Source organism: Carassius auratus, chromosome 42 (assembly GCF_003368295.1).
Source record: "Carassius auratus strain Wakin chromosome 42, ASM336829v1, whole genome shotgun sequence".
Taxonomy (NCBI): domain Eukaryota; kingdom Metazoa; phylum Chordata; class Actinopteri; order Cypriniformes; family Cyprinidae; genus Carassius; species Carassius auratus.
The window spans coordinates 17,949,309-17,974,449 of record NC_039284.1 but is presented as its reverse complement, the minus strand read 5'-3'; the positions used below and the strand labels follow the sequence as shown (position 1 = coordinate 17,974,449).

The 25,141-nt window shown below is 37.1% G+C and overlaps 1 protein-coding gene and 1 pseudogene across 1 annotated transcript; both read left to right on the top strand.

Annotated features, from left to right (window-relative positions):
* Positions 1 to 17,973, top strand: part of LOC113060366 (bromodomain adjacent to zinc finger domain protein 1A-like) — a 19,582-nt pseudogene extending 1,609 nt beyond the window's left edge.
* Positions 17,974 to 18,393: 420 nt separating this feature from the next.
* Positions 18,394 to 22,076, top strand: LOC113060944 (cofilin-2). Its single transcript, XM_026230212.1, has 4 exons — positions 18,394 to 18,547; positions 20,153 to 20,460; positions 20,800 to 20,876; positions 21,160 to 22,076. Exons 1-4 carry the CDS (start codon positions 18,545 to 18,547, stop codon positions 21,270 to 21,272), a joined length of 501 nt encoding a protein of 166 aa, XP_026085997.1. The 5' UTR covers positions 18,394 to 18,544; the 3' UTR covers positions 21,273 to 22,076.
* The last annotated feature ends 3,065 nt before the right edge of the window (positions 22,077 to 25,141 follow it).

Sequence of the window (25,141 nt, the reverse complement as noted above, 5' to 3'; positions counted from 1 at the left end):
ATGCATCCTACTATTATGAGCTTGAGAATAAACAGATGATATTGTTCGCTGGTGTCGACACTAATATCATTATCTTTTTAGTTATCATTCTTGGTGTGAACAGGGCTCGAGTCTTGCTGTCTGAACCAGTCAGTCAAGTAGATCACTCCCAAACGGCCTGCTTGATTCTATATGTTTGGATTTTTTTTTCAAGTTAGTGATGAGATGTGTTTTCTACATTTTAGATAAATCCAATATTTAAAGAGAAGGAAAATGAATGGCTGTTCTAGTAGCCATAGAGATAGGCTTGCATTTTCACAATTTCTTTATGAACTGTGCTTTTAAAATGGATTGAAAACATTTTACCTGTACACATACTGTTTGTAGTAACATTTCAAGTAAAATACTGGTTCCCAAGCTGTCTGATTAAGTCTAGTTTTCATTCGTTCATCATGTAATGTAAAGAAGTATGTTTTTCATATAAATTAGTTAGTAGTTCACACTTTTTTTTTCTATTTGGAACTTAACCAATTCACACAGATTAGTTTAATCGGTTGTAATATTTCCATGCTCAACAGACAACCCTGCAAAATATTGGATGTTACACCTCCTCATTCCAATGGCACAGTCAACGGCCATGTCAGACATCATATAGAGGGAGATTCGATTGTTATCAGTGACAGTGATGAGGAGCCCACAGTCACTTCTCCCAAAACACCAACTATGGGTCGGTGCTCAGAACTTACTTTCTATGAAATGCTTCATATGTTTCCAAATCTAAATTGCATGCTTTATGCTTTTTTTGTCTAAAGCAAGAAGAAGAAAGCCACCAGTCCATCTTTATTTAAATACAGAGTTCAGCCTGTCAGCCCAGAGGGTTGTGAAACTTTAGTGGTAAAAGCTTCTCAGATTAGGTGAGATCCAGATGTTTTTATTATTTTTTTTAAATAGAGATAAATTCATGAAATGTCATAGATGTATGTTTCTCTTGTTTGTTACTCATTGTAAAGTCTTTCACTGATTTCTCCCTCACCCACTTTTGCATTCTATCATATAGTCGTAAGAAGAGTGTTTTTAGTCGAGATCGATTGAAGCTGCTTCTTAAACAGCACTGTGAACCAATGAAAGGGACCATCCGACTCAAGGTAAACGCAAAATGAAACAAAATCATTCAGATTGCCTATTTTATTGTTATTTTATTTTTTTCCTTTTCTGGTTTTTTTTTTTTTTTTTTTCAGCCATCAACAGTTCTAGAATACAAGATAGCCGAACACAGTTTCTCCCACTTCTTCCCGGATGAGCCGCCAGTGTTTGCCTTCAGTCCACCGGGGAAGGGCAGAGGTTGCCGTCCTAATGATACCTCCCCAACAGAGGTGGGTTATTTTGGGCTTAGATGTAATGTTTGCAACTTGGACATCTTCATTCAGGCAATTACAAGTATGGCACACAGGGTTTGCGCTGGTCTTGAAGTCTTAAATTCAGTTGTCAAATTTAAGGCCTTTAAAAAGTCTTAAATTGTACAGGAAAGTCTTAATTATAATTTCAAGAGGTCTTAAATTTGGGGACGAAAAGACCAGAATTTGCGATATGGCTTGAATGTGAGATTAAACTTCAAAAGGCTTCATTAACTTCATTAAATCAACATGAGTGCTGCAGTTCGAAGAAGGGTGCTGTGCTGCTTTGTGTTCTGCTGTTACCAAGGAAACCGTTAGATTCTACCAAACGCTCCACCTGCTGGCAGAATGAATGAGCATTTTCAATAAAACTGTTGTTTTGTTCAGAGTTAAGAACAATACGAAAATTGACTCGTTTTTACCCTGCAAACACGCAGAGCTTTAAATGTGAACTGGTGGATCAATAAGAAGACAATGCATTATAAAAATCTGAAAAGTGTAGTGGTGTTCGACGTGGTCTCCGAATCCTGCAATAATATCGCAATTTGTTTGAACTATTTGTGATTTGATGTCCAGTATATCACAAAAATGAAACAAAACGCCTACAGTTTTCAATGTTAAAGTATTATATGTCCCTCGGAGCTGCATTAAAGCATGTGGTAAATGATTTAATTTGCTTGGAAAAAGCCCAAATGTAAGAATTTGACTCAAAAGATGGTGCACACTTTTAGAAAAAAATGTCTTAAAGGTAAAAATGGCATAAAACTAGTTGGAAATGATAAATTTCTATTATTGCTGTGAACTTACCACACAGATGAAAAATATCAATAAATTCAGGGGGGCAGCTGTTAGCACAATTAGAGATAAGATATCAGTACAATAACACACTCTATAGCAAAATATTATGTAATTACCGTTATTGATAAAATCCCAGAAAATGATTGAGAGAGTTTTTTTTGTCTATTGCACACATTTTATATTTAATTGATATAATATTTTATCAATAATAATCGTTAAAGTTAATATAATAATTAATACTTTTGACTCATCCATTTTCTTTAAAATGGCTTAAAGGCTGAAATATGAAGTTTAGCATTTTATAAAATGTTTGTTTTTGTGAAAACTTGTATCTGTAAATTTATGCTTTTATCAGTAATTTTACAGTGTAATATGGTACTATAGACATTGCCCAACCCCATTCATATGGTATTAATTTTATTTATGCAGGTCTTAAAAAGGTATTAAATTTGAGCTTAAAATCCTGCAGAAACCCTTACCACACACCAATTTTTTCAAGAAATAAAAAAATCAGTCTGGTGTGGTTTCTCTGATTTGTTTCCTAATTTTAGATGAATTATGGTGAGGAGAAATTCAAACTGATGCAGCAGAAAGAACAGATGATGGCCATGGGTAAGTTTAAAATGCAAAATCCAAGTTACACACTGACTACACATGTGATATGGTGAATTTTGTAATGCATCTGCATAAATTAGCTGTTTCTTTCCATGGCTTGTGTTATGAAGAAAAAATTCAAGAAAGAAAGAGAAGATCTATTTGAGGCCAAAAGGAAAGAAAAGAGGACAAGGAGAAAAAGAGAGAGGAGATGAAGAGGATATTAGAAGAGGAGAAACATAGGCGGAAAGAGGAGAAGGAACGAATGAGACTTCAGAAAGAGAGGGTGAGTTGGAAGGTTTTTTGTTGTTGTTTTTCAGTGCATATATCTCTAGTGTTTGTCACACATTTTTGGTCCTACATATGTCAAAGTAAATAATGCTTATATTTTGTTACATTTGATTAATTATTGCACATGTTATACTTTTGTTTGTTGTTTACGGCTAATTGTAAATGTGCTGCAGGAACGAGAGAAGCTAAAGGAGGAAAAGAAAAAATATGCAGAACGATTAAAGTTATGGAGCAAACCTCGAGAGGACCTGGAGTGTGATGACCTAAAGGTAACATGCCCTCTCAGTCTATTAAAATCATTTTTGCAGGAACAAGTACATAAGCCGCAGACTAACACTGTTTTTAAATGTGCCTGTCTTTAGGAGCTGCCAAAGCCTCTTCCAGTGAAAACACGTCTTCCTCCAGAGCTATTTGGAGATGCTCTGATGGTGCTCGAGTTCCTGAATGCATTTGGAGAGCTATTTGATCTAAAGGATGAATTCCCTGATGGTGTAACACTTGGTAAGAAACACTTACTGCTCATAAATGCGTTACACTCTGAGATATTATGCCATTCCCACTCTCTAGCCCAAGTATCTTAAAAACATTCTATTTGTTTTTTTCTGCCTTAAATCATAACCCATGTGAATCGTGCAGATTAGTAATGGTAAACATTAAGGTTGGTAGGTGTTTCAGGTGATGGTGGTTACTGCATGTTGAATGAAATCATGAAATTGCCTTGGGGGCCATTCACACATTGCGCCTAAAAAAGTGTGGAAAACGCTAGGCGTGCCGCTTTCTCCTTCTTTCCAAAGCGCTCGGGCAGTTGCGCTACTGAGGCGCCTGTCGTTGCTAACCAATCATGACACGATCTCTCCATGAAACGTGGAAATTTCAGCAAAGGATAAATGGATTTGCAGCACTAAAAATCGCTTGCAGTAGCTTTGCTACTAAATTTATTTCAAAATTACAATCCATATATAGCTATGGTCAGCTGTTCCTTCATCTTGGCTGAGATTTCAAAGTTATTACGGGAAAGGATGAAGCTGATTGGTTAGTTCTTGTCACATGACCTGCGGTGTGCTTGCGGCTCTCTGAAAAGTAGAGGTGTTTTAACGTCGCTTCCATTATGAGCGCGCACACCACGCGCCTACATTGAAAATAACAAACTTGAGCGCGCAAAAGACGCGATATGTGAACGGCCCCTTAAGCAGTTAACTAAAACGGTTAAAAAGGTAATGTTTTCTAAACACTTCATGGATGGAATGGTACTGAGACCACTGAATACGTGCGGGAAAGTTAAAAGGGTTCAAGTGGTTCAGGTTGCCAATGATAATAGAATAAAAATCTTGCAGAAACCCTGATAACAACTCTATTAATACTTTTACTATATTTTTATATATGTTATTAATTTATTATCATGATTATTAAAGGGAATATACACTTAGAAATCAAAGGGTCATGAACTGAGTGTACTATTAAAATGTACTATTAAAACATCTTGTAAGTTTCAAAGCTCAAAAGTACTGAAAACTAAATCCAGAAAACAAGTCATTTGGGAATGTGCCACTTTATGACATAGGCGTTGATCTTCTCCTGCAGAGATTGGTGCTTAGCCACACTGTTACTACACCACTGCCTCTTTAGCCCATTGATATGCGCTTGTAGTAAGTGGAGAGGAAACCGAATCATGCTGATGACATTACAAGATTACAAGACACTGTGTAATGCAAGTTATGAAAAATAGTCTTTGAATTGGCTTCCTTGTGATCCTAACATATCAGACATGCGTGTTGTTGCTTCATGTACCCAAATTAACCCAAATGTCCCATGTTGTTTTCAGAGTATGTCACCGCAGCGTCCAACTGTTATTTTAATAAGCAAAACTTTTAGCCAATCATAGCAGTGGACATTTACTTGCGAGTCTGAGTGTGCATCTCCTATAAAAACAATAATAATTTTTTTCTCTCTCTTTCTCTCTAGCTGATCACATTGCTTGAATTGATTTTTTTTTTTTTTTATTAATTAATTTATTATTTCTTTGGGAGACTTTGAGATTAATTTTTTGGAATGCTCCTAATGAGGGTTGTTGTCGTTTACAGAGGTTCTGGAAGAGGCCTTGGTGGGCTCTGATCCTGAGGGGCCACTCTGTGAAACTGCTATTTTTCTTCCTTTCGGCCATATTTCAGGCTTTGGCAGAGGAACAGGAGGAAGTGGCCAAAGACCAGGTGGCGGAAGCGGACACCAAAGGTCAGAGTTACAGAGGTTACAACTAGGGGTGTGCACAAATAGTCAAATATTTTAGTATTCAATCTGTAATTATTATTTGAAAAAATAAAAACACTATTTACATTTTACTACCTGTTGCTTTCATACCTGTTAATCAGGGAATCCATGTTAAATCTTTAGCATGCAAACTAACTTTCAGTTATAACTAAATGCACTTTTTTTTGCGCTGTGGAGTTATCTATATGATTGCAGAATTTTTTTCAACTAAAAGAAAACCTTGAGATGTAAAATTTTTTAGATCATTGTTGTGTATAATGCTCAATCATAAGCTTGTTCAGAAATGGTGAAAAAAACTTGATTATTAAAAAGAATTGTCTTTCTCATTAGCATGTAAATCATGCGTCATGTAAATAAATATTAAATTTTTTTTTTATTAGCCCAAATATTCAAATACAATATTTTGGAAAAATTTGCATCCCTAGTTACAGCCTATTTATAATAGCCTATTTATAATACAGAGACTAAACGGAAGATATCTCAATTTGGGAAATATTTTGCTTTATTAAATCTTACAGACAGATATACTTTCTGTAAAAGTAAACAAAAATAAGAAATCGCCACAGCAAAATAAGTAAAATAAAAAAAATAAGTTTAAGGATTTTTAAAAATATTTTATCGATTTGTTAGAAGATTTTCAGCCCATTAGTTCACCTAGCTGACATATGGTTTACCACTACTAGTCCTGATATGTTATTTTACCTTCAGTATCCTGGCGAGTCAGGTTTAAATGACTGTGGGTTTCATTCTTAGATCTTAGTGAAGCTCTGGAGGATGACGCTGACCCCACACAGTTTGCCATCAGCGCTGTGGCATCTCTTGCTGCTGCCTGGCCACAACTGCACCAAGGTCAGATGTGCCCTGATATATGTCTGTCTTTATGACCACTTAAAGAATTATAACTTTGTGCCTTTATGAATAATATAGACTGTTATAATATATACTTTCAGTAAATTCAAACAACCAGTGGAACCATGTTTCTTCTTTCTCTTCACAGGCTGTAGTCTGAAGCAGTTGGATCTGGACAGCTGTACTCTCTCTGAGATTCTGAGGCTGCATATCCTGGCATCGGGGGCAGATTGCATGTCCACCAATGCAAAGTTTCGCTACCAGAAACAGGGGGGTTTGGCTCCACAGATGACCCCTGTGTGGAGCTGTGTCTGTCAAACCAGTGCCTGCTCAAAAAGCTCTCCTGCATTGCTGTCTATGACCTGCTGCCTGGTTGGTGTTTTTATTTTTATTTTATTTTTTATATATACATTGGGGTCCAAAAGTCTGAAAATCTGAGACTGAATTGAGAATTTTTTTAGTTTTTCTCATTTTGGGGGAAATAAGTTAATTTAAAAATTAACATTTTAGGATTTTGCACAGTCTAATTTTGTTACATGTGTGTTCAGGAGAGAAGCTAAAGATCCTCCATCTTTGTGTGGAAAACTGCTGACTTTGGTATCTACAAGAGACTTTATAGAAGACAATGCAGACGAGCAGAGATCTGCCAAGCAGGAATTGCGAGAGCTTAAAGCTGAACAGCATCGCAGAGAACGAGAAGAAGCTGCAGAGAGGTACGGCATGGAGTCTGGGTAGCACCATATTTTAGACCGAAATGAAAACAAGGCTGTAAGGGATAGAAGTACAACACGTTCAATGAATGTTCTGTTGTTTTACAACATACTGATTTTTTTTTAAGCTGATAAAACATGATCTAGGACTTTTATACGCTTGGTTTCCACTCGCTTTAAAATTAATATGGCATTAAACCTGACTATGGTCTATCACATAGACTTGTGCTTAGAAACCAATAGTTGCACCACCTTATTTCAGGGTTCGAAAAAGAAAGGAGGAGAAGCTAAGGGAACAGGAGCAGAAATTGAAAGAAAAACATGAAAAACTCAAAGAGGAGGCAAGAAATGGAGACAGTGTTTCAGGGTAAGCTGAACCAATAAACCAATGCTCAATCCCTGGGTTTTGGGACAAAGCTTACATTCCAGTCCACTTTGATTAAACTTGTTTCTGTCTGTTGGTTGTAGAGAGGAGTTGGACATCAGCACAGAAAAGCCAGGAAGGTCATGCTGAGCAAAACACAGAGGATGAGGAGGAGCAACCAACCAAATCTAAGAAATGTATCAGCTTTTAAAATTGTCGGCAGAAATATCACATCAGTTTACTTTAAGATAATTCTTGGTCTTATTATAATCGATTTTTCAGTTTAATAAACCTGTAAGTGGTATGAGAAATTTTGAACTTTAAAGGTCACGTTTTTCGTGCTTTTTTTGAAGCTTTGATTGTGTTTAAAAAAAAGTGAAAAGTGAAGTGACATTCAGCCAAGTATGGTGACCCATACTCAGAATTTGTGCTCTGCATTTAACCCATCCGAAATGCACACACACAGAGCAGTGAACACACACACACACACACACTGTGAGCACACACCCAGTGCAGTGGGCAGCCATTTATGCTGCGGTGCCCAGGGAGCAGTTGGGGGTTCGATGCCTTGCTCAAGGACACCTAAGTCGTGGTATTGAAGGTGGAGAGAGAGCTGTTCATGCACTACCCCCACCCACAATTCCGTCCGGCCCGAGACTAGAACTCACAACCCTTCAATTGTGAGTGTGCAAGTGTGCAGTATAACATGTTCATGTTTCGCGTGTAAAAATTGTGTGTATTTTTCACACAATTTACTTATCTGTATACCGCCGTTTTCACTGTCATAAAAACGGGCTGATGACTTCCTTGTTCTATGAAGTCCCTCCTTCAGAAATATGTAACGAGTTCTGATGGTGCCAGCAGTTCCTGTGTTGTGATTCGACAGCAGTTTAGCGCAGGTTGCCCTCCTGGAAACGCGATTGGGCTAGTTTTTGGACTAGTTTTGAGAAGCAAGTGGGCAGGATTTGTTTTGAAAACCTGGCAATCCTGATCTGAACGCACGTGCTGGAGATGTACTTCTAATCACAGAACGCCTTTACTGACGAGATGCGCATGGAAACGCATTAAATTTTTTGCACAGCCCTAACATCTAGTTAACAAAGCTAAACAGCATTGCCCTTTCTGTAATAAGTTACAGAAACCGTTAAACGCACCAACTTAAACAATAAAATACACTTAACGGTTGTGGTCTATAAACAGTGCCTTCTCCAGACAAAGAGGGAACTGCTCCATCTTTCAGGAATAATCTTTGTGCGAATCCGGCATTAAACTGATTGAGATTGGGAAGCTTTCCTCAGCAAAATGTGCTGCACATAGTTTTACATGTGGATTATAATTTCGGGAACCAAGTTAAACATAAATTGTAACCATTGATCTCAAAGTACAGCGTCCCTGGGAGTCCTCAAACAAAGAGGATTGGACTCCGAGATGAAAATAACAGCGTTTCAATGACATGGCGACAAACGCAACTCTGCCTCTTCTCCGTCGGAACACAACAAGACCACGACCCCTTTTTGTGTAATCCTGTGGGCGGAGGTTAGTCAAAAAACATTCCAGTGACGTCATTACTGCAGGAAGTAGAGGGATGTAGTCCAAACAGGTCATTCGATGTAAGCGAATTCTGTTCTAAAATATCTCTCTTGGCATTGAACTTTCAGCTTTAGAATTTTACAGATATTATTTATACTCCTAACAACAACATTACACACTAACTACAGTTTGAAACATGGGATCACGAAGAACGGGACCTTTAATGATTTATGGTTACATTTATACATTTATATTACATTTTAGCAGTTCTTGCTTGCCCTGAGAAATGGTTGTTAAAATTCTATAACAAATCTATTCATATGTTTTTGTTCTCCAGTAAAGAAAACAGACAACCTCCCGAAAGAGAAACCGGTGGGTGAGGTTGAAATGAAAGAGAGTCTGAGCCCAGAGGAGTTACAGCAACAGCAGCTCAAAGAGAAAGAACTCCTGGAGCGCATTCAGAAAGCTATGGCCTGCACCTACATCCTGCCTCTCGGCCGAGACCGCCTTTATCGCCGCTACTGGATTTTTCCTGCTGCCGGGGCACTGTTTGTCGAGGAAGACTTCTTTGGCCTGACAGAGGACATGCTAGATCCCCGTCCTACTCCCGAACCTAAAATAGAAGAGCTTTCCTCAACTGAGAGCCCTGTTAAGACCGATGCCATCACTGAGGACCCAATGCTGGTCCAGAATACCTCACCGCCAGTCAACCGGCCTAATCAGTGGTTCTTCTACAGCACACCTGAGGAGGTAGAGCAGCTCATAGAGGCTCTAAACCCTCGTGGAAACAGAGAGAGCAGCCTTAAAGAGACACTTCTGCAGGAGAAGGAGCACATTGTTCAGCTGATGGATAGCAAAGCTGTTCAGCGTTACCATTACTCAGGTACTATGGGATTTTTTAAAGAACATCAGGCCAGACATCCAAATGCTCGCGCCTATCATTAATCGACTTCAAATATGGTCGACACTAATCCTGTTCTAATGTTAACACTAAAAACTGAACAGCAACACGCTCTCTTGGCGCTCTCTTGCTCTTAAAATGGGCTACTCCATCATTTTTGGTCCTACAGATAAGAGTAGTACATATTTTAAATCTGTGAAGACTACATTTATTTGTGTGCACACAATAATACAATAAAAACAAACTTAAGTGCTTTTGTAAAATAATGATAGCCAACCGGATTAGCTTTCTTCAGGCTCGGTCTGTGAACTTTAGCGCGAGATAAATTGAGCAAGCTTTATGATTGCGCTTATTTGGCTATAGACTATAAACGTACGATTAGTCGACTAATGCTTCAAATGAATGACTACTGGTCAACCAGAAAAATCCATAGTCGAGGGCAGTTCTACTTTTATATTTATTTATATTATATATAAATTCAGCATTGGTGAGCATAAGAGGGGAAAAAAATTATTTGTTAATCCAAACAATGTCATTTATTGTGCAGATGAATCTCTGCAAGAGACCAAAACCAGCACTTTAAAGCCAAAAGTTGGCCCGTCTTACACACAAAGCACTGTACCTGCTGAGCGCTTCATGGAGAACCGTCTCAGAGATCTACTACTGGATATTGAGGACCGCATCTATCAAGGAACTCTGGGGGCAATTAAAGTATGTTGATTGTATTGACCACATTCCAATGTTGTGACTATTGTATCTCTTACAGTGCGTTGTAGCTTGATCTGGTCAACATCCCCCCTCTTATTTTTATTTTTAATTTATTGGTTGCACTTTATTTTACAGTACGTGTACTAACATGTACTTATAATGTACTTAGTGTATTTACCTAAGAAAATCCTGGTAATACAAGGGGAAGGGTTAGGTTTAGGGGTAGGTTCAGGGTTAGTACCTAGTTATTACATAGTTATTGTAATTACTATAATAAGTACATAGTATGTACATGAGGAACAGGACTGTAAAAAAGTGCTACCAATTTATTTTTATTTTTTTATTGTGCCTCTGAAAAGGTGATGGACAGAAACTCATGGAGAGTTGCACTGGAAAATGGAAACATTGAACTGCTAAATCCCCAGTCCAAAGGTAACGGGCTGATCAACAGAGAAGAGGAGCCAATGGAGATTTATGAGAATCAAGTCAAAGTCAAAGACAGGTTATTTTACTTTAATAGCTGTGTATTTTTATTTCTGTGTTCAAACAGAGTCTGATGTTTGAATCCTCGTGTTTAGGTTGCAAGAATTGAAGGCTGAGGGTCAGAGTGCCACGTCCACTGCTGTGAGCACACCACAACCAGTCAATAACATTGTCCACTATTTGGCATATGCTCTTGCACAGATTGAGCAGGGCATAGAGCGCAAGTTCCTGAAAGCTCCTCTAGGTAAGATCTGTTACTTCTATGGTTTCTTCTGAAACTTTGAGGGTATAAGAATGTGTTCCTGAAAACTATATGGATGAGGGATGTCAACGATTATTGATGGTTAATTTAAATTATTTAATTTTGGGCAGGGCTTGAAAACGGAAAAAAATATTCAATGGGTTCACTCTGAGCAAAATCTATATTTTATGTTCCTGTTTCTGCGTTCCTCTGTATTATTACTGTTCCAAAACCGATTCAGGGTTTTTTTGGGGTTTTTTTTTGCCTATAATATGCTTAAGGCCCGTTCACACAAAGCAGGGTAACTATAAAGATAACGATAAAGTTCTAAAAATCATTCTCACTATTAAAGAATAGCAGATTCCACACAACTACTATAACGATAAAGGCACAGATAAATTATATCTTTGGAATCACTTTCAGAACGATTTTTTTTTTCCTGATGAACGATTCCTGATGCTAACTAATCAGAATCAATCCTGCTGTAATGAGCTCGAGAATGTAATGCAGGATACGCCCGTCTGCTTGGAATACACAGATAATATTGTTCGGTGGTGTGGACACTAATATTGTTATCTTTATAGTTATCTTTATAGTTATCGTTCTTGGTGAGAATGCAATGCAGCAGCATCTTTTCTAGATTTTGGCCAAATGTAGGCTACTAAACAAAAGAAAAAAAATCTATCAAGACATTAAAGTATTTTTAAGATATTTAAAAATGTTTGCTGCATTATTAAAAATACCCTACTTGTATAAGACAGCATTTTGAGAGTGAAAAAAAAACATAAGTAGCGTATAGACTCACGTCACATTTCATTAGCCCGATTACATTTAGAAATAATGTAGGCTAAAATGTCTGTAGGATAAAGCAAAATGTTTACAAACATTATAAACGCAGTTATTAGTTTCTCTCCACAACAAATACTCTAAAGTTAAGGCTATGTGTTTAGGCTATAAAAACATCAATCCAGAAACAAATTAACTTTGAAGAGAAAATGATGCCTTCCTCTCTCATTTGGCATAAATGTACAACTGGAATTCATGATCGGTTGACAGCAAATTTCAAAGATTAAATGGAACAACAAAATAGCATTAATGGACAAATATCGGCCCAATATATCGGTCGACCTCTACACAGATGTATTTTGCAGCATTAAAGTTAATGCAGATGCATTTGCAGCATTAAGGTTATTAATTGATCATAATTTAAACTACGATCGATCATGGGGATTATTGAATATTGACATCCCTAAATGCGAAGGAGTTGGATGGAAACCTGGCTTGTCTGCATCAAACCATGCTTCCGAACAAATGTAAGTCACTGTTCTGTTCTGGGCAGCTCCAGGACAGCTGTCTTTCCGAGCATGCTGCTGCCTGTTAGCGGAGCGGAGTAAAGTAGCCCTCAACCATGCTGCAGTTTGTGAGAGATGCCTACTTCTCCACCCCATTTGCAGAGTGAAATTCTCTGACTACATTTATCTCCCAGGACTGTTATTGAATCTTCCAAAAGTTTGGCTTGGGCATTACTTTTCACCGCACCAATAACACGCGGCTGCCCGTCGACATGCCTGACTTTAAATCGGCGCTACTAAACACTGATATCGGGCAATGCTGATATATAAAAAAATGACAAATATCGGCCGACCTCTACACAGACGCATTTTGCAGCATTAAGGTTAATGATTAATTGGTTAATTCTTAATTTAAACTCAAGCATGGAAATTATTGAAAATTTACATCCCTAATTTGGACTATTGTTTTGTTTGTAGAAATGTTTTTGTTTCATTTTTAATTCATTGGTTTCTAAATGTTTTGGTTTTAATCAGGTGATGAGGATACCAAGAAAGACCAGAAGTTGAAGAAAAAGGACAAAAAGAAAGATGACGACCAGTCCAGCGAGAAAGATGGTAAATCTTATTTACCAAAAAAAAACTTTTCAAAAAGCGTTTTCCCTTTTAAAGGGGTCATATGATGCGATTTAAAGTTTTCCTTTCTCTTTGGAGTGTCATTAACGCTTAGTGAATGGATAGGATTCCTAAAGTTGCAAAGGCTGAAGTCTAAAACCCAAATAGATATTCTTTTTAAAAGTTAAGACTCGTCCACAACCTCCTAAAACGCGTAGTCCCCACATGTCTACATCACTGTGTGGGAAGATTTGCATAACATGGCCCAAATGTTCACGTAAAGAAAGAAGGCATAACTTTTCTTGCTGTAGTATTGTTACCATTGTTTTTCACAATGCACTGGATAGCTGGCCAAGCATAGCACACCTCCCTTTTCAAGACGATGAGCTTTGTACGTCGCACATAGAGAACCAATAATGTACAGTATCTGGAAAATGTATATATTTTTTTTTTTACCTTAAACCGCATAAGCACATTTCATTACACCAAATACACAAAATAATGGGGTTTTTTTTAGCAACGTCATATGACCCCTTTAACACATTGTTTTAAATTACAAGTTCTTAACCTGTTTTCCTCAACAGATGGCAGTGAAAGTGGACGGCAGGTGAAAACTGTGCAAGAACGCTGGCGTGAGTCTTTGTTGTCCTGCTCCAGCTTGTCGCAGGTTTTCTTGCATCTTTCCACACTTGAGCGCAGCATAGTCTGGGCCAAATCCATCCTCAATGCCCGCTGTAAGGTGTGTCGAAGGAAAGGAGACGCTGAGAACATGCTTCTATGTGACGCCTGTGACAGAGGCTATCATATTTTCTGTGTTCGGCCAAAACTGAAGGTAAGAACCATAGTTTTTGAAAGGTTTGATTCAGTTGAACCTTATTACTTGTTATTTTTCATAAACCCCGAATTGCCATGCAGATATAAAAGGGTACTCCACTCTTTTTTCATCGTCTGAAAACAATGAAAACAAAAAAAAAGATATTTTGGATGAAAACCGTGAGGTTTGTGTCTGCCCCATAGACTGCCAAGTAAAATTAAACCGTCAAGGTCCAGAAAAGTATGAAAGACATCATCTGAATAGTCCATCTGCCATCAGTGGTTCAACCGTAAGGTTATGAAGCAACTAGAATCCTTTTTTTACGTGAAGGAAAAAAATAACAACTTTCTTCAACAATTCGTCTCATGTCTTTTCACATCAAGGTAGCACCATTTTGGAGAATATCTGCTGTGCTGCACGAATGCAAATCAGTGTAAATAATAAATACACGTAGAAAACATATCTTTGTGTCACAGGTGACACAATAGCGTATGCAGTTTGTGTTCAGTGGATATTCTCCAAAATGGCTCTATGGTGATGCGGAGAGACACAGAGGAGACAAATTGTTGAATAAAGTCATTATTTTGGTTTTATTATTGGTCATATTTTGAAAATGGTCCGAATAAATGGTGGTTGAGCATGTTTAGTGCCCAAGTCCTGGCCCCGAAGGTTTCTGGAACTTTGAAAAAGTACTACCTCGCCAGCAGGGACTTTCTGAGGGGCATTTTTTTACCCGGAACTTTTAGTTCCTGGTTCCTGTGGTGGAAACACACAGTACCAGCCCAAAGTCCCTAGTTCCTGGGTAAAGTTCCAGAGGTGGAAACGCGGCTTTTTATACTGTTCTGGACCTTGACATTGTAATTTACGTGCCAATCAATGGGAAAAGCCTCCCGGGTTTTCATCCAATATATCTTAAATTGTATTCCGAAGACGAATAAAGCGTTTAAGGGTTTGGAGCGACATGGGGGTAAGTGATTTAATGACACTATTTTCATTTTGGGGTGGATTATCCCTTTAAGGTGTGTATGTATAAACAAACACATGCAGCCAAGGATAAAATAGACATGCATATCAGCAATCTGTTAATAAATTGCTTATTTATTTGTAAATAGAAAACCTCTTAAACTTCTTGAAAGTTTGGATTATTCCTTCATTTGTTTTACAGGCTGTTCCCTCTGAAGACTGGTTCTGTCCTGAATGCCGTCCCAAACAGCGTTCCCACAGGATCAACTCCCGTCAGCGTTCCTCTATTGACTCTGAAGAAGAAATGGAGGATGAGGAGGAGTCTGAACAAGAGGAAGAAGAATCAGAAGAGGATGAAGATGAGTCAGAAGAAGAACAGTCAGAGGAGGAAGAGTTAGTGGACTACGATTTTTCTTTATTTTGCTTTTGTTTGTTTTTTGTTTTTTTGCCATTTACTTATTAAGTCCAGAAAGATATCATGAACATTGTTTTCTTTTTTCTTGTTTATTTAACAGTGTGCCCAAGAAGGCTGCTGTCAAACTGCCTCCACGTAGCAATAAAGGAGGTCGTTTGAACACCAGATCAAAACAGGCTGAATCAAGTCATTCCACTCCTCGCTCACAGCAGAGCACACCCAAACAGAACCAGTCTGCTAATAAAGGAGGCTCCAAAAACTCAGGGAAGAAGTCCACCCCAGTATCCAATGGCAAGCCCCCTCCCCGGGCAGGAAGCCGCTCCAGTGCTCGTCTTAGCCTAGAGGTGCTCGCTGCTAATGGCACAACCAAATCCAACCAGTCCAGTCCTACAGCAGAGAATAACTCTAGGGACTCTAGGAAGAGACCCAGTACTGGTAAGGAGTGTCCATAAATTCATGCGCACATACACGCATTAAATAAATCAGCTTAAAGGAAATTAATTTACTGCATCACATCAAATTAGGATGGCTAAAATAAAATAAACAAAAATAAAAAAGGTAATTATGACTTGCCTCAGTCACAAATAATACTCTGCCATGAAATAATAGAAATAATAATAATAATCTCACAGATCTTACTATTTTTTGTGTAATGGCAAGTTTATAGATCACTATTCTGTCTTTTTTCCCCCTCAGAATTCAGTTTGTATTTCACAGTTGTAAATTATAAACTTGTAAATTCCATCTTGCAATTTTTTCCTCACAATTCTGACATCTCACAAGTCTTTTAATGTTTCCAGAACAGAATAAAAAAGAAAGGGACTTCTTAGGATTGGAGTTAATTACATGATTAATCTTTAACTAAATGCAGACACTTGTTCATTTCCTCTGAGACTTCTTGTTCATATCTCATCTATTGTGGTTTGCCACTGTTTCTCCAGCAGAGGTCTCCCCAAAAGCCAAGGTCGTTTTGGCTCCAGCCACCACTTCATCCAATCGTCGAAGCTCAGGGAGAAACTTAGGCGTCCACGAGCTGTCAGCCTGTGAGCTGCTCACTGTGGACCTGGTCAGACACGAGGACAGCTGGCCTTTCAAGAAACTGGTATCCAGAACTCAGGTAGTGCATTTAGAAGTTACCGTCTATAACAAGGTCATAGAGCTTCAATTCTTGGTTTACGACCAGCTGTACTCCTAAATCTTTGCAGTTGTTAAGTGACATCTCACTTTTATAGTTTTACACCTGAGGCATTATTTTCATGGTTTTAATCACTACTTTTATTGCACATATTTCCAGGTGCCTGATTACTATGACATAATCAAAAAACCCATCGCCTTGAGCACAATCAGGGAAAAGGTTAACAACTGTGAATATCAAACTGCTGGTAAGTCAGTCATTTTGTTTTGTTGAAGCAAGGATTAAATTAAACTAGTTTTCACATAAGTCTATATTTAACTATAAGGTTTTCAACTTCACCAGTTCAAAACCGTCTGATTTAAGAGTATTTTTATTAAGTTTAATTAACTTTGGAAAGCGTTTGGAAGATGCTTTCATACAAATCGACTTGCTTCACATCTAAAGTACACATTGCATCTAAGTGGGGATGAAATTGAAGGTTTTTTCTACACTAATTGACTTTTCAAAAACCGAAATATCCACTTGAGTAAATGAAAATGTAATTTGGAATGAACCTTACCTAAACCCCTTTAACGGCTTGAAAGAGTCGTACAACATAAATCATTGCTAAATGTTATTCTTTTGTGTTAATCTTATAGTGGAGTATATCGAGGATGTGGAGCTCATGTTTTCCAACTGTCTGGAGTACAACTCTCGCAACACCAATGAAGCAAAGGCTGGTCTACGGCTCCAGGCCTTCTTCCATTCTGAGCTTCAGAGACTCGGCCTGGCTGAACGCATGACTCCTCCACAGAAACGGTCACGGATGTAAACGGAAGCCCATCTTCCACACAAACACACCAACTGGCCGAGACTAAAGACCAGTTCATAATCTGGTGTCTAATTATGTTGTTCTGTGGCATTTGTGGAATGTTCATGAACATTCCAGTGTGGTGTGAAGAAAATTCTACATTGCTCTTGTGAGTGCAAGCAAAACGGCATATCAAGCGGCATTTATCTTCACAGCCAGTGACAGGACTGTAAATCGGCCTTTAATCCTATGGAGCAAAGAATAAGTCCTTCACTAGCGGGAGAAAGGAAAAACAACTGTGCTGTGAATTAAAAAAAAAAAAAAAAAAACATTGTTTTCTAAAAGGTTTTTTTGCGTTCAAACATTAACTCAGGACAGAAAGCATTGTGTCTTTTGTCTGCAGTTTCAAAATGGTGCATTTTTATTTTATTTTTTGTACTTCAACTGCGTTTCTAGACTACTATTGTGTATAGATTTTTACAGACCCGAGTCTTCTATTTTGATGATAAATTAAGTCTCACAGCTCAAAGGAACAATCAGAATTTGTTTTGTAGTTGTATAGTTTAACTCGGTTCTTTCGTTCAGGTCCCTATCGCTTGCATAAACACTAAGTAGGAACCAAAACATCCCATTTTGTTGCTTCCCCTTTCAGTTTTTGGTTATTTATTATTAGATTTAGGTATAATTTGTTTGCTTTATTTATATAATTGTCTTTATAGGTTATGTCCCCCATCACCCTTCTCTTTCAGAAAGATGTATGATTCAATTTTCTTTTCATGGGTCTTAAGATTCATATTCATTCATTATTTTTTTATGAATGTAAAATAAATTTTGTTCGTATTTGGCTTGACCACTTTTTTTTTTCATTACTGATTTTCAGGTATGCATAAACTACGTTTCTGAGTTAGGTGCACTTTAAATGAAGATTGAAAACCTGGCTTTGTCCATTTAAATAGTGTACGCTATATAATATTGTATTAAATTGTAACAGGTTATCAACTGATGTGCCTGAAACTACTAATGAAGAAGGTAATTTATGATGAATATTTGTTTTTACTAATTATTATCTGGTCTAAAATACAACTGCAAGATATTGCTCTTATATAGAGTAAAATGTTCGAGTCTTATGTAATTCATATACACTGTCATTCTCATTACATTTAAATGATAGTTTTAAACGATATAATGGAAAGTTGTAATTCAAAACTCTGGTGGCACATATTTGTCCATTTCATTGCCAAGTGTCCCAATGACAGTGCATATGCTTGAGCAGCCCTTCACTGCGGCTGTGCAGTGATTCTCTCTTTCTCTCTCTCTCTCTCACACACACACACACACGCACTGGCTCGGCTGTTCAGATTCCCTGATAGAAGAACCAAGAAAATAATCGTTTATTGATTCACCGCGTCGGACAGCATGGTAAGAACAGGTCTTCTATCACACATCGTTTATAATAGATGTTACAATGATATTTTGAAACACTTACTGTCAAACTTTTGATTCGCAACTGTCACGTTTTCAGCTCCTGCAGGAATGTAACGCTGCGCTGCGGCGAGGTCTGATTGTATGCGCTCCGGTGGAAGAATATAAAGCTTTATTCGGCTCCATGTTTATTTTGTGGTTACTGAAATTAGTTTTAGTTTGATATGAATCTCTAACTCAGGCCTGAAGCTCGAGGCGGCCATTTTAAGCTAATTTTAGCCGGTGCTTTAATCACTCTGAGCGCGCCTCTCCAACTTTTACTCACTGGCGCTGGAGAAATAAATAAATGATCGGGACTGAACTGATAGACTCCTACGAATTTAATCAGAACGGTTATGCTGTTGCATGCTGTCAGATGTCTGTTGTGTGTCCTGGGAGTGAACTGGTCAACTTGTTCATGATTCAGTAGGATTTAGTGGCCATAGTGTGAGAGAGAGAGAGAAAGAGTCGGAGCTCTAACACCAGCTGCTCAAAGCGCGTCAGTGCGCATGCGCTGCCGCTGCACATTAACTTACTGTTAACTACTTCACACTTAACTAGTCATCATTTCAATACTACTAACTGTTACAATAGTTGACACTAGTTGATAAATTCCTTCAAAAACCCTATCAAGTAGCCATTTTCCTAGATGTAATAAGTACATTACTCTGGAAAGTAAAGAAAAATCAGAAGCTGCTTGTATCCATTGAATAGTTTATAGTTAAAGTGGAGTAGAAACTAGGTTGGATATTTTGTTTATTATTTTTCTGATATACTATCATCTTATTTTGAAACCAAAATATATACAAATATTTTAAGTAATTTTGCTTCTCAAATATTTAAGAATAAGAAAAAAATAAGAATTTTAAATATTTGTATTAGAAAACAAGAAATTATGTATTCTTTATTTAATTGCAGTTGTAGTAGTTATTTATATCCAGGATATATACAAGTTAATAGTGTTCACTGTCAATTTTTTTTTATATGGCATTAACTAACTGCTTGATTTCTGGACATCAACTTGAGATTTGAATAGAATTTTCTGTAAAGCTGTTTTGCAATGATTTGCATAGTGAAAAGTGCTATACAAATGAACTTGAATTGAATTTAACATGAATCACTGTTTTGCTTCAATGGATTAATGCTCAGTTCAACTTTCCAGGGGCCTAATTTGGTTTAAGGGTGAAGTGTCATTGATCATGGATCCAAATGTCTTTAAAAAGTCCCAGGAGGAGCTCTCATACTTGTATCGTGTCCCAGGCACCCTGCTATGACTTTGCCTTGCAGCGCGTTTTTTTAATTGCGAGTGAGAGATTTGACTTGTAGTGACAGACCAGCTGGTTGTGCACAGAACGTACAAGATTGCTCAATGCCAGTGAGGTGATCCAAATCTCATGGCTTGTTACCTCTAATATTGCCTGGTAGATTCATACAGTATTTATTTTTACTATAGATGTGCATTGTCATGTTATTTACTCTGCTGTTGGAGAGTTTGGACATCCAAGTATGGATCCACAGACTGCTGTTTTCATCAAAACCGTCTCAATCTCATCCTCATCGCAGGCCTCTGGTGTCACAGTCAGTGATGAAGTTATCAGAGTCTTCAATGACATGAAAGTACGGAAGTCTTCGAGCTCAGACGAGGTGAAAAAGCGCAAAAAGGCAGTGCTGTTCTGCCTCAGCGACGACAAGAAGAAGATCGTCGTAGAGGAGGGCAAGCAGATCTTAGTTGGAGACATTGGAGACAGTGTCGATGACCCCTACGCCTGCTTCGTGAAGCTCTTACCTCTCAATGACTGCAGATACGGCTTATACGATGCCACTTATGAAACTAAAGAGTCCAAGAAAGAAGACTTGGTATTTATATTTTGGTACGTAGTCTGACTGGCAAGATAATTATTAGGGTTGCAAAGGGGCTGAAAATTTCTAGGATTTTTGGGAAATGTTCTGCCCCTTTGCAACCCTAATAATTGCAGATAATTTAGAAAATATATATATTTTATTTTTTTGTTTAGCTTATTTATGCATTTTAAAATCATTTATTTTTTAATGCATTTATTCATGCATTTTTGTACTTTGAATTTTTTGAATGCTAATATTGTTTTCATCTATATAAAAGCTTAAGTTAATAATAATAACTTTGCTCTTTGTTGCTTTTCAATTCTGCTGTCCTCTAACACATGCATGTGCACTGCTGTTTTTAATTACAGGGCTCCTGAAGGTGCGCCGTTAAAAAGCAAGATGATTTATGCTAGCTCGAAAGATGCCATTAAGAAGAAGTTTACAGGTGAGTACAGTCATATTCACCAAGAATACCCAAAATGCATTTTAATAAAACCGATAGTATCTGGATGCTGATATGTGTGTGTGTGTATATATATATATATATATATATATATATATATATATATATATATATATATATATATATATATATATATATATATATATACAGAAAAAAAATCAATCCCAGTAAGATCAGAAACAAAGAAAGCACGCATAACTTCATATTCACATTGAAACAAAACGCTCCACATTTTGAAATCTAATGCAATCCTGTCTTTTCACAGGTATCAAACACGAATGGCAGGTTAATGGTTTAGACGACATCCAGGACCGCACAACCCTGGCAGAGAAGTTGGGCGGAAACGTGGTCGTATCGCTGGAGGGGAGACCATTGTAAACTCAACAACAGCCATGTGCCATCTGGAATCCACACGCTCTCATCTTAGCAGCTGTCTCTATCATATGATCATGAAGGAATAATCCTAGTTTGTCTTTATTTCATTTTTTTTTTTCACATTAAAGAGATATCATTAACATATGTAAGAAAAGCCTACCAGTTGAATGCTAGCTTACTTTTGCAGTTAGCTTTTATACTTCCCCGAAGAACTTTCTGTATCCCTCTTTGTGTTTTGCCAAACAACAGTAGAAAGCTTGTATGATCAGATATTAAGAGTTGATATCTTTATGATGTATTCACAGAGATCTGCTATTCTGCTGTAAGAGAACTGTATGTGAATGCTGTACATTCATGCCTCACAGCAATGCGTTAACAAGCACTTTACGCATTTGAAACTATTTATTTGAACTCTTCTACCTAATTTGGCTCTTTTTACATGGCGGACACATTTAGTTCATGCAGATAAACAAAGCACTTTTGGTTTTTACACTACCAGATGAAGGAGGACTTTGGGATTTCTTTGTCTGTCAGCCTGGAATAGAAGTTAGCACAGTTTTCATTCCTGTTACACATATGGACATAAACAGAAGGGTTCTGAACTCTTCCACTGCAGCGTTTGATTCAAACGCACCTCTGAACGTGAAGGCCGAGCTGCTTGGAATGATCTGAGTTTTTTTTTTTAACACTACATGAAAACACTATTATCTGTAAAGATGGCAATATTTGCAGCCTGAAGTGAAGCATTGTTTTTGAGATTGAGGAAGGTGCCACTTTGAAATAAAATGTTGTGGCAGAATTCTTGAATGGATTTCTTGGCTCAGTTAAATCGATCTATCTATCCTGTAATGCTGTATATATGCGACTCAAAGGTCAAAATTTAAAGGTGATTTTATATCAGCACATTAAATGTAAGTGAAGTATACTTTTAAGGTTTTTGGAAAATAAAATGGTTTAAATAATGTTACATTGCAATTCAGTGTAACACCATATGTAAAAATTATAAAAACATGCTTATTATTATATTATTATATAATTGTAAATTTAAAAAAGAATAAGGGAGCATATTAAATTGTATTGTTTGAAACGAGTAAAAAAAATATTTACTGACCAATAGGCAAAACCTAGGAACTGAATGATATTTTAGTGGGTGTCTTCTTTAAATCAGGGAAAAGTATGCTTTTTTTTTTTTTTGCTCGAAAAAAAAAATTTGCATTTAAATTAAACAGAAAACTATAACTTTTGGAGGGTGAACAGTAACAGTTTAAACCAGTATTATACATGTTTATGCTTAAATGAAACCCTTTAATTTATAAAAGGTCAGTACAAACTTTTTAAATCTGCTTTAGGCATTATTCAAACTTTCATTTTCTGGTTATTGAATGGTTTGTTAGTATTTCAGATTTTGATTCTTTCATATCAATCAAGTAAAGCGTTGAACTCTTATGCATACATCTTTAGATTGGGGGCAGCCGCTGTCTTAAAGCACTTAATAAAGTTGAAATGAGCCTCCTTCACTGCTTCTTACAGTAGTGCCAGGACGTTTCTATGAGCGTGGTCTTGCAGTAGATCTGGGCTTGAGGCCAGTGGCTGCTTTTCCCTTTGGAGAATTTGATCCACAGTCAGGGAGCAATCCTCTGCTGCTCGGCGCTATTTATGGCCAGCATGCTTTTGTGTCTTGTCATCGTTGTCCACAAATGGCAAAACCGAACATGCTTGCAAAGAGCTACAAAAGAGTACAGACTGGACAGTGGTTATAAAGAGCCGTTTTCACTCTTCAGTGAAGTAGCACCAATGAAAGGAAGGTCTCTTAGGGGGCTGCTCTCAAATATCACAGACCATTTCAAAACACAATGTGTAGATTGTTACAAATCTAATCCCTCAAAATCCCTGCCATAAAAGCTCTCGGAGAAGGAAAGTACTGGCCTTCATCTGTGCTGTTGATTATGGTTCAGTTATGAACACAATGCTGTCTCCTCAGGGAAATTTCTAGTAATGCTTATGAAACTAGTTTTTGTGCATGTAGGCATAAATTCTGGGGTGCAAACCTAGCTAATCTCTTTAGCTACACTGCCTTTCAAAGGTTTGGGGTCGGTGAGATTTTGTCATGTTTCATGTCTCTTATTCTCACCGAGGTTGCATTTATGTGAGCAAAAAATATAGGAAAGAATACTCTTGTGAAATATTATTACAATTTAAAATAACTTTTCTATTTCAATATATTTTAAAATATAATTTATTCCTATGATGACAAAGCAGAATTTCAGCAGAATTACTCCAGTTTTCAGTGTCACATGATCCTTCAGAAATCATTCTAATATGCTGATTTGCTGAAACATTTCCTTTAATTAATAAAAATGTTGTATAATTGCATTGCTAAATTTTAAATAACCCATTATTATGCATTGTCTAGGATACATAATCAAGTATCAGTACAGACAGAAAAAGAGCAATCTTTACTCTAAAGACATTTCATTTATTTAGTCTTATTAACTTAATAGTCAAAGCTTTTATTTACTCTCATTTCACTGCTGGTTATATATTCTCTATATAATTGTGCATGTGATCAATACAATTTTTGAAACTTTAATGTCCACCGCTGCATGATTCAAAGTGTCTTTCATGTAAGCCCAAATCTCTGAGTCTGGACAAGTGTGCTGAAAATAAACGAATGACCTTGCTCTCCCGTAGATTCTGTGCAGTGAAAGGGTGGATCCACCGCGCTCAGAGTATTGATAGCTTGCTGCTGCAAAGCACGTGAGAATGAGCGACATGTTGTTAAAAACATTTCACTGGCTTAGCCGTTCCTTCTCTTTTAAACTGAAGATCTATTTAAAGGAATGGTTTAAAGGAATAGTTTAGCCAAAGATGAAAATTAGCTGTAGATGAGTTTATTTCAGATCTGGAGAGATTCAGCATTCCCTCATTTGTTCAGCGATGGATCCTCTGCAGTGAATGGGTGCCGTCAGAATAAGAGTCCAGCAGTTGATGAAAACATCACAATAGCTAACCCACAGTACTCCAGTCAATCAGTTAATATCTTGTGAAGCGAAATGCTGTGTGTTTATGAGAAAACAAATCCATCATTACAACATTTTTTACTTTAAATGTAGCCTACCTTCTGGTTAGGAGTCCTGAATCAGGAGAGAAATCTGCAAAGATCAAGCACCATTTACAAGACAAAACAGTCCAAAACAAATATGTTGGTGAATTTTGAGTGGACAACACTGACATTTTTTTTTTTTACTGGAGGAAGTGTTATTATGGATTATGAACTAGTATTTTGGCCAAAAGTAACCGTTTAAAATTAAAATGCCTTAATGCATGTTTAAAACAAACATTTTTACAAGAAACAACTCCATCTTTTCACATCACGAGACATTAACTGATGGAGTGGAGTCTGTTGAAATACTTTTGGATTACTGTGATGTTTTTATCAGCTGTTTGGACTCTCAGTCTTACGGCTAACCATACATTTCTCCAAATCTGTTCTGATGAAGAAACAAAATCATCTACATTTTGGATGGCCTGAGGCTGAGTACATATTCAATTTTCATTTTTAGGTGAACTATTCCTGGGATGAAAGGAATGTGAGGAGAGAAAAGTTGCAATGTTTAAAATGTAGTTACAATATTCTAAATAAAAAAAAGACATTGACCATCAGGTTTGCAATGTTTTGATTTTTTTTTTTTTTTTTTTTTTTGCATGTAGGAACTATGTAATGATTTACTCCTAAACTGGTGTTTTGTTGTTTCAACATCACTTTAACAAAAAATTATAATAATAATAATAACAATATATACACACGTGTACATATATGTTTTGGAACTGATATAAGGCAGCACCAGGCATATGTAGCAGCAAAACAGGTT

Bases quoted from the DNA above. Each gene is read 5' to 3' on its own strand.
- LOC113060944 (XM_026230212.1), top strand. The intron at 20,461-20,799 runs GTACGTAGTCTG...TTTTAATTACAG, and splicing joins GACTTGGTATTTATATTTTG to GGCTCCTGAAGGTGCGCCGT. The intron at 20,877-21,159 runs GTGAGTACAGTC...GTCTTTTCACAG, and splicing joins CATTAAGAAGAAGTTTACAG to GTATCAAACACGAATGGCAG.